The sequence below is a fragment of the Lingula anatina genome, chromosome 1, assembly GCF_051362555.1.
Source record: "Lingula anatina isolate TDL-2025a chromosome 1, LinAna3.0, whole genome shotgun sequence".
Taxonomy (NCBI): domain Eukaryota; kingdom Metazoa; phylum Brachiopoda; class Lingulata; order Lingulida; family Lingulidae; genus Lingula; species Lingula anatina.
Window position 1 is genome coordinate 38,468,517 of NC_141767.1, and position 13,681 is coordinate 38,482,197.

The 13,681-nt window shown below is 34.1% G+C and overlaps 1 protein-coding gene across 3 annotated transcripts in view; it reads right to left on the reverse strand.

The window, feature by feature from the left end:
* Positions 1-577: 577 nt before the first annotated feature.
* LOC106180923 (otoferlin) overlaps positions 578-13,681 on the reverse strand; it is a 37,509-nt gene continuing 24,405 nt past the window's right edge. For all 3 annotated transcript variants that reach the window (XM_087001592.1, XM_087001590.1, XM_087001591.1), the window contains 23 exons: positions 13,291-13,483; positions 12,764-13,023; positions 12,382-12,543; positions 11,872-12,051; positions 11,519-11,680; positions 10,955-11,138; positions 10,592-10,782; positions 10,285-10,362; positions 10,041-10,128; positions 9,769-9,869; positions 9,446-9,529; positions 9,024-9,158; positions 8,499-8,645; positions 8,097-8,224; positions 5,742-5,912; positions 5,314-5,477; positions 4,655-4,797; positions 4,350-4,438; positions 4,027-4,173; positions 3,593-3,783; positions 3,111-3,304; positions 2,708-2,808; positions 578-2,306 (listed from right to left, as the gene is read on the reverse strand). In XM_087001592.1, the coding sequence (XP_086857718.1) occupies positions 2,126-2,306; positions 2,708-2,808; positions 3,111-3,304; positions 3,593-3,783; positions 4,027-4,173; positions 4,350-4,438; positions 4,655-4,797; positions 5,314-5,477; positions 5,742-5,912; positions 8,097-8,224; positions 8,499-8,645; positions 9,024-9,158; positions 9,446-9,529; positions 9,769-9,869; positions 10,041-10,128; positions 10,285-10,362; positions 10,592-10,782; positions 10,955-11,138; positions 11,519-11,680; positions 11,872-12,051; positions 12,382-12,543; positions 12,764-13,023; positions 13,291-13,483 (3,474 nt within the window). In that variant the 3' untranslated portion in view covers positions 578-2,125. The remainder of the gene's footprint in view (positions 2,307-2,707; positions 2,809-3,110; positions 3,305-3,592; positions 3,784-4,026; positions 4,174-4,349; positions 4,439-4,654; positions 4,798-5,313; positions 5,478-5,741; positions 5,913-8,096; positions 8,225-8,498; positions 8,646-9,023; positions 9,159-9,445; positions 9,530-9,768; positions 9,870-10,040; positions 10,129-10,284; positions 10,363-10,591; positions 10,783-10,954; positions 11,139-11,518; positions 11,681-11,871; positions 12,052-12,381; positions 12,544-12,763; positions 13,024-13,290; positions 13,484-13,681) is intronic.

The following is a 13,681-nucleotide window of genomic DNA, read 5'->3' on the forward strand; positions in this document are numbered from 1 at the left end:
TGTGAAAACTGAAACCCACTGCATGCATTCATTTGTTCCTGGGCAGGGGCATAGTATCTACAACAATTCAAACCCAACAATAATTAATTAATTAAATTATTCTCATACAGCTCAGACTCGGAGGAAACTTGGTAAATTGTTACAAGTCATGGCCCTGTATAATTGTGTGGTGTGTTATCATAGGAAATCAAAAAAATAGAAAAATTTCGGTGAGATTTCACATGTAAATCTCAAAAATTTATACAGACAAAAAAAAAAAAAGGCATGATCCTCAGTTGGAAGAAATCATGACCGAGTGCCACTCTATTGAATTTGATGTGATTAAGAAAAACTGTCAAAGGGCTTTGTTAATTTCAAAAATTTGAAATTTTTTACCTATAGATCATATATAAACAATAAATATGATAATGAATATGGTTCAATAGGTTCCAAAAATATTTTTTGAAACTAAAATCTGAAAAGTTGTGGCCGCTATCATGAAACAAAAAATTGGCCACACAAAAAACAAACAAACAAGCAGACGAATATACAGCCAAAACATTTTTTGCAAGTAATAAAACAAAACTGGAGTCCAAAATATATTTACGTGTGTATAGTTTATTCTTAAAAGGTATGTTTCTTACATCATGTGCAGTCTTTATAAAACTTTATGGCCGGGGGTTTTAAGGTATAAACAAAATTAAAGGGATAATAACTCTTCGTATGAGATCTATATTTCACAATAAAAACATTATAGCTAATATTCTGATATCTGAGATTGTCTTTAGACCACGTGACCTCCATTGATGGCTATACTCTGTTATAATCTCTTAAGAGATAAAATAAAAAACAAACTTTTCAGAAAAAAACCAGGGAATAACTTTGAATGTAAATTCAAAATGGATTCATTAACCATTAGTATGGGAAAATTGTTGTTTACTCCAGGAAAATTCATTTTTTGGCCAAAACGAAGAGTTATTATCCCTTTAAATCTTCATGTTCTTTATTCTTTGTTTTGTAAAAAGTAAACTAAAACCAATAAACATTGAATTTCAGCACAATATTGCACACAGGTAACCAATGTATTTGTTTGATACCTTTATCTCTTACATGAACTGTCTATAAACTGGCTTTCAGACACTCATCTTGCAGACAAAATATCTACCAAGTACTACATACCTGTTTTCAAGGAAAGACAGCTCACTGTTTCCCTTGAACCACCAGTGTGGCTTATTTTCCAATTCTTTCAGTTTTTTTTTTTTTTTTAAACTATTATTGCCATATCATAACCATAAATAATTATGTATAGATCATCATTCGGGTGAAACTAGTAGATTGTTTTATTTGCTACCAAGCTAAAAAAATGTTAAATATTTTATTGCACAGATGCCCATATTGAAAGAATAAAATAACTAAAATCTGATTGAAAGGAATGATAAAGATTTTATGAAATTTTGTTTTCTAGTTCACTCATCTCTCAGAAGTACTCTTTTCCTATTGAGACTTCCAAATAGAAAATTGTCATTTCTGTAATAAATGGCAGCTAAGAGAAAATGTGAAAATTAGTGAAAATTAGATAAATTAAGCAAAAAAAGTTGTAGTGTGTATGTCCCTTATACAAGACTTATGTTCTCCAAAACTAACCAGAAGAGCTCTTCTACTGTCTGTACATCAATCCATCACTGATGATAATATTGCTCAAAATTATACGAAAAATAATATATCTGGTGTACAGGTTTGTCAAAAATAATTTCTTGGTCTTTCACATAAGCAGAATTTCTCTTAAACACTTTGTTTCATACACAGAAATGTAGATGTGATAAACAACTAGCAAAACTGATTTCTTTTTTTACATACCTTTTACCCATCTGCTCTTCCCACCCTACCCAGTAAATTTCAGTAAACTGGAAATTAACCTCTGTTATCATCTTGTGCCTGACATTCCCAGTTACTCAGGCTTTTGTCTTCAAAAATATTAATTAAGGAACCTGACAATAAACTTTTCATTCCTTTTTTGAATATGTCCACTAAGCATAAATCTTTTGCTGCAAAATTGTTATTCACATGCAAATGAGTATACTCAACACCAAGGAGTTTTCATCTATGTAGTTCAGTTTTTTTTTTCAATTTTGCTGCAGTTCCAGATCTATGCGCCTAACATCTTCTTGGCAGTGTAACCAGGTGCAGCATAAATGAAGAATGCAATGAATGCTGTAATCAGCATAAAAATGAAAAACTTCAGAATCTTGTATTTGAAATTAGCCCATAATATATACTTCAGTGACTTCCATGGATTTAAGAACCAAATAAAGGAGGTGTCCGGGCGGCTGAAAAAAATATAATGAAGTTTTTAAAATCCATAATTAAACATTGTATGAATTACATTCTAATTAAATTTTTTAACCTTTTTGCAACCAAACTATTATAATGTGACATATTCACAGATAATTGGAAGACTGCTATATATGCAGTATATTGTTAACATGATTTATGATTATATATTTCTTAATTTGTAAACATCTTTTTTAAAATTATAATTAGAAAACCACTGCATATGGAGAGGTAATATCCAGGTATGGGCAACTTCAAAATGGATAAATTGACACAAAATTGATGCTGTGACACACAAATTTGTTTCTACAACCAGACTGCATGCATGTACTGCATGTCACAACACTATACAAGTGCAGAAAATTGGTGTTTCTAATAAGGTACATGTGGTACTCACTTTGGTGGTGGTAAACCATCAGGTTCCTCTCTTCCGAGTCCTGCGGGGCTCTTTTCTGCCTCTTCTGCTGTGAGTAACTGAATCTCCAGCTCAGCTTTGCCCTGATGTGAAAATGTTCAATCAACAATCAGATTTCTACCATATATAGCCTTTCTTTGCTATCTATGATTATATTTGTTTAACAGTCAACAGTGCAGTTTGTGTTATTGAATTAACAAAAAAATCACAATAACCACAGGGAAAGTGCAAGGTATAAATTAAATGGTGGGGATCAAACAAATTTTCATCTTACCATAAAACCACTTAGAAAATCACCTTTGTTAAGTATGTTGTGACGTCTTTTTTTTATAACATTGATATATTGTGACTGACACAGCACATCAAAAAAGATGCACACACTCACAGTCATTTCAAATTCCTGCTCCTCATTCTCTGCAGCTTTCACAGTGAAAGGCCACCATCCCCTCATCTTTGTTTGTTTCAGTAAGCTGACAGTTCGCCTCTTGCCTTTCATGATGTCCATCATCACATTTTCATCCAATGCCTTGGCTTGCTTGGAACCCATTGGAATGCGATTCAAGTCCAAGGTTAACTGACCTAAAATCAATCATGTTCAAAATGGTTTATTAAAAAGTCTTTAAAAATGTGCAATTACAACATTTCACTTAAAAAAATACCTTAATTTAACTTCAATACATTCCATTTCATTTACCTTGAATTGTTTTCTCTTGGAAGACTTTTTATACTGCTACATTCTACATAACGATTACACTTTTTTTATGTTAAGTTTATGTAATTTTTTTTCATTTTGTCAATTTCATATTAACAAAAACAATTTAATATCACCAATGTCAAACAAAGAAATCTTATCAGAACTGGACTCACCAAGACAATCATCCCTGCTGACTAAATCTGCATCCCACACCTGCAACTCTAACCTGGCAGGAAGCTTGACCTCTGTCTCTGCATTGTCCCATAAAAATTCTTTCTTTTTCACAACAATTTTTTCATCTGCTATCATGTAATCAAATGGAAAAACGAATCTCCAGTTGAAGTTCCCTTCTCCTGTCAAAGACCTTGGAATTTTAAAACAACAATGATATAGTTAAATGGCTGCAAATCTTCATCAGATAATAATAAGACAATGCTTTTTATTTCATACAATCATAAGGTATTTCGTAAAAGCCAAACATACTGCAGTGCTTATATTTATGTATGCAGCAAACCTACATTTTTGCTATATCAAAAAACTGAAATAGAAATGCTGAATTCACAAAGGTCAATGACAGTCTATATGTTATAGAATATAAGTTGACTACCTGTAGTGTACATCTGTGGACTGTGAATCCTCTGGACCAGTCAACCAGCCACGGACATATATGTCACTCATCTTTTCACCAGTTAGTGCTGCAGTGTCCTCTAAAACTACTTCATCTGTGTTCCACACAATCACACGAAGCTCATAGCTAAAATAATAAAACACTCCATTTTGAAAGAATTGCAAACATAAAATATCAATATGTTACAATTAGTAGATAACAAGAAATACATTGGGATTATAACAACTACAATGTACAAAGAAAAACGCTAATGACAGCCTGACAGCTTTAAAAACCATAGCGTTATCTGATTTCAAATTTACCTCTTTGGTTTTCTAGGAGTGATGTCTACATGTGGAGCTGGGGGAGGGAGACTCATTGGAAACATATCTATCCACATATGAAGTTTGCCCTGAAAGAGAAATAACAAACTTTAATCTCACATTTGTATTCATAATCAAATTATAATAAGCCTTAAAAGCTAACTGGTGAAGGATATGAAATTAGACAATTATATGAGTGATTAAACAAAAACAACAAAAAACCATTCAAAAAACAGATTTGTGTTTTGTCACACATGATGCAAGAATATATTCATGACTAGAGCCAAGCTGCTAGGTAAACCAACCTGTTCAATTCCCTTCTTGTCGGGCAATTCCAGCTGTCTTATTTCCACATGTTCTGGCATTAAGTAACAGCCAGTGGGCTGGATGTCCTGCCAGTGATTAAGTACCTCCAATGCCATGTGCTCTTCTGTCTTTGATACAACACCTCAAATAGAGAAAAAAAGGGAAAAATGATCCACATGCCTATCTGGCTTCAGTACATTGTCATTTCATAAGTGATGGGTCTACATCCAATAGTTTTACAAATAGTTTTTTAAAAATCCTTTTTTAATTGAAAGGCAGCACCAAGCTTTTATTAAGTTTATCCTTCTTTGGAATTGATCTTTTGGACAAAGCATGCGTGTCCGTTTTCCCACGAGGTAACATGGCAAATTTGTAGCTATACCTCCAGGAAGGCCTCATCTGTAATTGCTCTTGGATAAATTTTGTTGACAAATCCTGCCTAGGGGAGTGGCATTAGACAACCCGCATTTGGGGTGACTTGATTCAATTCATTTCAACCTCTTCTCAAAGGTGTTTTACTCTGTACCAACTTACATAAAAATTCCTAGTGGTGTAAAATTTACTAGTAACAAAAACTTCTGAGAAAACAGTGCATCCCCTGGTCTCTGCATTTGCAAAAATTAAAAATAATATCACATTTTCAATTCTCTCTGCTCACCTCCTTCATCCATGATATCCGTTGGTGCATTATATGTTCTGCCAGCAATCTTCACACTTCCTCTTACTTTATCATACACAGGTTGCTCTATACCAGCAGTCTGACACAGGCCCTGGAGAATCTGAGAAGGTTTTTGGGTGTCTCTCCACTGGTTAAAACCATGGCTAGAATAGATTTGCAAACCATGTATTAGCTGTTAACATAATCTCAAAATTTCTCCCCATTTTAGGAAAACTTTGGTTATATAAATCATCATCATCATCATCGCATAAGAATAATAATAATAATAATAGTTTTTCTTTTCAGTGTACAATTTAAAGTCAACTAATGTACGTACAGAGAAATATTGCAACATAAATATATATTAAACAAAAATGTTCTTATTAGATGTAATGCACAATCCTTAACAAAGCCAACTTCCTCTTTACCTCTCATATGTTCTTGCTAAACCACATGTCCCCCTGTGTTTACTATAAAACCTGTCCTCCAGGTCTATCTGTGTTTGTCCTATCAGATCATCCATGCCCACTTGGTCCCAGTCATAGATCTGGATGGTCAGCACAGTGGACAATGGGAATTCAGCATCAAAGCTGTAACATCTAGAACAGAGAAATAGAGTCACTCAGTAAGTGGCTCCAACGTTTCATCAACTACATTTATGTTTCAAACAGTCTAGATATTATTATTATTTAATTAATTCTCCTTTTTTGGCAAAATATATTTTAAAGTATTTTATCAAAAATAAATTGTGAATATTCATATCATGTGCAACATAATGACAGTTACTGTAAGAATATTATTTTCAATAATTTGCGCATGTCAATAAGCCTATCAACATTATAATTAATTAATCAGAAAAACCACTCAAATAATGTCACATTCATTTTGTGACAAAAGTTACATACACTAAAGGAAATTATACTTTAAAATTAACAGACTTCGAGACCATTCCCAGAGACTATTGTAATAATTAAACTTTGGACCGATCTATCTCCAAGGGGATTTGCGGTTAATTGCAATTAACTTGTGCGGCTTAGATGTCTGTCACGTCTACTGAAGCTGATACGTAGGGGGTACTTTCTGGTTCCTAATTGCCATACGGTTTTGAATAGTAGTACAGGGTGGAAAAATGCCAAAAATCTAATAATAGTACGGTCCCAAATAAACATACAGGGTGGAAATTTGACCAATAAAGAACCAAAAATCTATAATGTGATGTGATTGTGACTGGATGTGATTGCGTATATTTGTATGTCCTGAAATGCACTGCTGTCACAATCTAGAGTAAACACAGGGCATCAGCATAATGGATCTCACTAATTGAGTGTTAAAATGGATCAATATACGTATGTGGTGCATGAAGAGATCTGGGGTAACTCCGACTTTTAATAAGCGTACAGTCTTGAATAAGGCCATACAGTGTGGAATTTTTTTTCCAAATAAATACCTGTACATATATGGCAATGAGGAACCAGAGAGTAATTAACTATTGTTAAGCAGCTTAAGTAGGTGTACCAGACATCTAAGATCACATTCACAACGAGTTGAGCCATGGCTTTACAAATCCTGGAACTAAATATGGCGGACGTACATGAAAGAAAAACCGCCTAAACTATTAATAGTCTCTCCGCCTCTCACACGCCTCCCCATGCGTCATCCCTGCGGGGGTACAGTCATTAAATCTCAGCTCCATTGGGGCGACACATGGGGAGGCGTGTGAGAGGCGGAGAGACTATTAAAAGATTAGGCGGGTTTTCTACCCCTGTGAAGTTGATTCCTGGTTCCTTATTCCTTATTCGGTTACTTATTCAAATGTGAAGTTGGTTACTTATTCCCGGTTCCTTATTCGGTTACTTATTCAACTTTTTTATGTTTTTTTATGATTTTGATGCTAAAATACCTGTTTCATCATACTAGCACCCCCTCTTCATCTAGATGACACCCTAAAATTGTTAAATATACCACTAAAAACACAAAATATAACCCATTCCTTATTCAAAAGTCCTGTTACTTATTCGGTTACTTATTCCTTATTCGGTTACTTATTCAACTTTTTTATGTTGTTTTATGATTTTGATGCTAGAATACCTGTTTCATCATACTAGCACCCCCTCTTCATCTAGATGACACCCTAAAATTGTTAAATATACCAATAAAAACACAAAATATAACCCATTCCTTATTCAAAAGTCCTGTTACTTATTCGGTTACTTATTTAACAATTTTAGGGTGTCATCTAGATGAAGAGGGGGTGCTAGTATGATGAAACAGGTATTCTAGCATCAAAATCATTAAAAAACATAAAAAAGTTGAATAAGTAACCGAATAAGGAATAAGTAACCGAATAAGTAACAGGACTTTTGAATAAGGAATGGGTTATATTTTGTGTTTTTATTGGTATATTTAACAATTTTAGGGTGTCATCTAGATGAAGAGGGGGTGCTAGTATGATGAAACAGGTATTCTAGCATCAAAATCATAAAAAAACATAAAAAAGTTGAATAAGTAACCGAATAAGGAACCGGGAATAAGTAACCAACTTCACATTTGAATAAGTAACCGAATAAGGAATAAGGAACCAGGAATCAACTTCACCGGGGTGGTTTTTCTTTCATGTACATCCACCATATTTAGTTCCAGGATTTGTAAAGCCATGGCTCAACTCATTGTGAATGCGATCTAAGCTACTTGAGCTACCGGTAGATGAAAGCAATTTAACAAGAGACCCCATGGAGATGGGCCGTTCCTGTTAAATCAAACTAGAGATGGGAACCCAGTCTTACTTTCCAAATACAGGGTTAAGTGTGCAATTTATTTTCTGCTCCTTGTCATCAATGACTGTCTTCCCCAGTTTAAGTACAACATAGGGGTCTGCTTTACCATTGACATCTGCTGGGTGAAGATCCGTGGCCTGCAAAGGAAGTCTGCCTGTTATTTTACTAAGTTAAAAAGCCTCATGCAGGAACATTTAATCTGTTGTGTATGTGTGGGTGTATGAAACTTGTAAAACTCCAATTTGTAAAGATGATACTGGTTTAAATTAGTCTAAACACAATCTTTGTAGTGAGTCATAAGAACCACTATGTTCCTAATTTTTTATATTTTTCTTTTTTTTTCTACTTGATATAAATGTATATGTTACACCTTTCCTTAGATTTATACCCACTTTACCCAAAATGGCTCACCTGTATCACATACACTCTCACCCATGCTCCTATCATGTCATTCTTTGGTACTCCTTGAAAAGTTCCCAATTTTGGATGCAAACTTTTGAGTCCCAGAGATCTTAATGCTTCTTCCTCTTTGTCTAGTTTATAGATTCTAAAGCAACCCTGAAAAAATGTTGCATGAGCATAAATAATTATCTACATGATCAAAGTCTCTACAAATTTAAAAATAAACTTAAGGTTTTACTATTAAGCAAAACTTTTCTTTGCCACATACCTTTTCCAAATCCCCATATGTTTAGACCTTGGTGATATTCTTAAGTAGGAAATGCTGAGTTTCTATACAAGAGTAATGTTAATTCATCAGAAACATATACAGTGTTCCACAAAGCACGATCATCCTTTTTTATTACAAACAGCCCTGTCCAATGTGTTACACTCATTTGAATATATTGAGAAATAAATCTCTACCCATCTCCCTCAAAAAAAAAAAAGAAAAAAATAAAATTATAAATAAATAAATAAATAAAAATAAGTCCTTACCTTAAATATCCCTGCTATTCTATGGTCATCATCCTCTTCATCATCAGTCTTTTTGCCTCTCTTCAATGTGAAGGAATGCAAAAGGTCCTGAAACTTCTCAAACTCTGGCTGATCTTCAAGTTTGCCATTGTACACCTAAAAACAATGATTATCTTAAACCATTACATTAAGTCTATGTACTGAAATTCTGCTAAATTCAATAAGTACATCCAACTCTGTTAAAGCACCTTTAATGATACTATATTTACCCAAAAGGTACTGACGTTGTTTAACATTTAATGAAAAAAGGTTTGATTTATATTTCAGTAGCAAGACAATGCTTTTTGCATGTTCTTGCAAACATACAATTTCAATGCCAAGTAAAAGGGGTAGTTCTGATTTTTAAAAGTACATATCCACAAACGTAAAACTGGCCTACTTACTGTAAACTGTGGAATATTGGCTTTGTCATCCTCTGGTTCATCAAAAAAATCATCCAAATCATCAAATGCTTGGTTGGTCGCACCCTTATAAAAATAAATACTTAACATATTCAAGAAATTGTCAATTGAAAAGATCATAAGCTGGGAAACATACTGCATAACCCTCGCATAAAAACAAATATAGAAATTGTTTATCCCACAAAAAAAAAAAAAAAAAAAAAAAAAAAACATGCCCACAACCAAATATTACTGTCTACCTTAATTTGGTTTAAATCATACATTTGAAAAGCCTTGTTACCAATTTGAGAAAACTGCCCAATTACCTTGATTTTGTTTATTTTGCTTGAAGTAGATTTCTTGAAATTTTTCATTCTTTTAAAAAAGCCGACTTTTTTCTTTTTTTTCTTTTTGTCTTCTTCATCATCTGAAATTATATGAACAAAGTTATTTGAAATATCTGGGAGCTGTATAAATAAATCATAAAATAACTTTGAAACATCTTTTTTCATGTGTCTTGCTAACTAGAGTCACTGGTTACACAAACATGCTTTAAAAGTGGAGTACATTACGCGAACAGATAATTTTGCGATAATACCTTTTGGAATCTCAATTTTTCCAAATCCCATTTCATCTTCTTTATCCAGTCCAAGTTCCTTTCTTTCTTGTTCTTTTCTTTCAGATTCCTAGATAAACATATAAAATAATCATCAAAAACCCCTCACATCTAAAAGAATGCTGTTGGTGTACACATGTGCAACATTAATTCCATGTTAATTACCATTTAACCACTGAAAATACTTGAAACAGTACTATAGTATATGAGTATTTAAAAAACTTACCAGCTTCTCAAAAGTTTCCCAAGAAGCATGAAATCTTGTCCACCAGTCTAGTGCTTCCTCTTCCTCTTCAGTCAAGGCCTAAAGAAGTATTTTAGAAGTATTTTAATCATGTGTCAAATTTATGTTAATTAGGATATCATGTATGATAGGCTATTCAAGATTCAGCGATCATGATATGTTTAATTTTAAATCTCTGAAAACTGGAAACAGTAATAAAAGATACAATGAGTTGGCATATATTTACAAAAAGTTGACAAACAAATCGGACCACTAAGATTATTATGACTGTACACCTGTCTATGTGTACCTCAGTTTTGTTTGGTAACAATGGAGCTTTTTCATCTATCTCTATGGCCACTTCATCAACTGCCATAATAGATCCTTTAGATTTTCTGCGATCTTTTCCTGCTGTGAGTCCATTCTTCTCCCCATGAAGTTTACCAGGGGTGACAAAATCTACTTCAGGAACCCCTACAACACTTCCATTGGTGACAGTTCCTAAATAATGGTAACAAGAATACAAGGATTAACCTTGGCCTTGACTAATGTTCATCACACTTTTTTTCTGTTGCTTACTGAGGCAAAAGTTTAACACAATATCACTACATGTACATGAGCAAGGAAACAATTCATTAATCACGCTTTGTTGAGAAAAAAACACTACATTTACCATTAGGTACAGAAACCAGGCTGACAGTGTCCTTGGAACAGTCAGTCTGTTGGTCGGCCTTGATCCTGTATTTATGTATGGCACTGATGACATGGATGCCAACTAGCTCAAATCGGCCAAAGCTACGGCAGTCCACACAACGGATAGTTATAGGTGGGCAGTAATGGTCATTGTCCGGCAACATCTGGAACAAAATTATTGTGCGTTAGCTCCAAATACATAATTGTGTTGCTTGTTGGCAATTTAGTGATACAAAACAGTGTGTATCACTGAACTTGTTGTTTTAAATTTTTTAATTTCAAATCACCTCCAAGAAATAAGTAAACTGATGTATACCATCAATTTTTTTATGCATTATCTTATCTTTCTAAAATATACAATTTACTGAATAATTTACAATTTTTTACAATATCCAATTATCTAGCTGTTGTATCTCTATACTCATGTTTAATTTCACAAAGCATAAGTTCAGTCACTTTCTTTTTGAATAGGGCAATATCCCGAAATGAAATATCCTAATTCCACAATAGATAACACTGTGAAACTAAGGGGGAAAAAACTTACCACTTCATCATATTTCACCATGTTAGGAAAGTTTGGGTTTTTGCTGGCCTCCATGATGACATCACTTGAGATGATGGTCTTGCCAATTTCTATGTCCACCCTGGGCTTGTCTACACTTAGCAGCATCAACCTCTTCAACTCCCGTAATCCCCAGAATAACACCTACATACATAGGTCAGCATATTCATAATACACTGGGTATGGACACAAATATGTTTGATACATATAATACTCAGATGTAAAAATACACTTTTTAGGCCTTTCAAAATATAAAAAAATTCATCTTTAATGCAGATTGTATAATCTTTTACTGTATTACATATATAAGATTAAAAGAAGGAGCTTCAACTCACCTCAATCCTGTATTTGCTTAGAGTTGGTCTGATTTCCTTGGGCACCCTGTGTATCACAATGTCTTCTACAACTGCCTGGCTTTTGTCTTTACCTTTGGGTTTTTTCTTCACATTCTTTTTTACGACCACTTTCTCACCGAGTTTTGGAAGATCATCAAAGTCTTTGTCATCCTCATTTATCTGACAATCAATAAAATACCAGTCTATTTATATACAGTGCTTGTCTTTAATTTCTATGCTTCAATTACTAGGGATGGAGACAGGGGCAGATTGAGACCGTCTTCTGGGTCTTCCGGAAGATGGTCAGATTTTAAAGTTTACATTGATGATTATATTCTTCTGTTGGGAGACCATCAAAAATGGAGGATGGATCAACAAAGATAATTTGGAATACTGTCAGAAAATATCTCTGGATCTTCTCCTGGGAGATGTAAAATACTATACAAGTCAGAGAACATTTCTAATAATTCAAATACATTGCACCCAGCTTTATTAATGTGTCTTACTCACCTGAAACAATTCAAATGAAGCTAAAATTTCTCCACACTGCATTGGTCCTCTATAGATGTCATACCAATCTAAGAGAGCAGGAAACTTTGGTTCTATGTATCCTTCATCTTCCACTTTTACTTTGGGTTTGGCCAAGGTACGCCCTAGAAACTCTGCAGAGCCCTGAAAAAAAAAACGACAAGTATAGATGTCCAGTTTTGTGTCAGTATATATCATTTTATATACCACAAATATTATATCTATTCTTTTCTCTAGCAAATTAGTTGCTATGTAATTTTAAACCACTATCAAATTCTTTTTTTCTCAGAAGCAACAAGAAAAGGAAAATCATATAAATCATATTTTCAAAAATGTAAAAAAAATGCAAAATAATTTGACTCACCACTCTGTCCTCATCAAACACCTCAATGAGCACCAGAGGTGGTTCTCTGGCCACCTCCTCTATGTCCCCATAGATACACAGCTTCTCCAGGACCAGGGTCTCATCCCACAGTGGGGTCAGCGTGGTGGGGATGACCTGAGTGGTGGCAAACCCATCACCACACACCACATGGGCAAAGGGATCAGACAGGCCAGACTCATCTGACCCTACTAAACCGCGGGCACCATAAACATGTGCCCTGAGCTGGAAATGGGATTTTTCTGAAATTACAATAATGATAAATGAGATGTGTATAAATGATTAAGTAACATTTGTGATATGAAATGTTATACTCAATCCGTTAAAAACTCCGTCAGCTGCCATTCTCTTAAAAATACTGTATGATATCCTAAATGTTGCTTAATTCAAACATACACCATTTTGCCAACTCTATAAAAATCATTCAGCAAGTTCTTTAAAATACCAAAACAAACCTTTTTACTTACATCACCATAAATTACCCTTTAACAACACCATATATCTATTACCTGCATAAACTATTTGTGTTGGAAGAGCATGGGTCTTTTCCCCAAAGTGCTTAAGTTCAGGTGAAGAGTTGTAGCCACTGTGGAGCCCAGACAGAGCTGCCTTGATGTTCTTCATACTTCCAAGCCACAGGTATACTTCCAATTTGGCCTGGATGGTCCAGCCTGAGCTCCCCATTGCCTTCTTTCCTGGTAACTAAAGAGAAAGACCTTTTTATTATTTTTAAAATTTTGTTTATTTATTATCATATAATCTACGCCACAGAATATTTTTTATTGAAATCAACTATCCTGCATGATTACTCTGTTGATACCATTGTCAGTATTTTCAAGTGCTAAATATATTCATTTTAAACTTGGCATAAGAAAATGTGACACTGGCTAAGTATCAGCC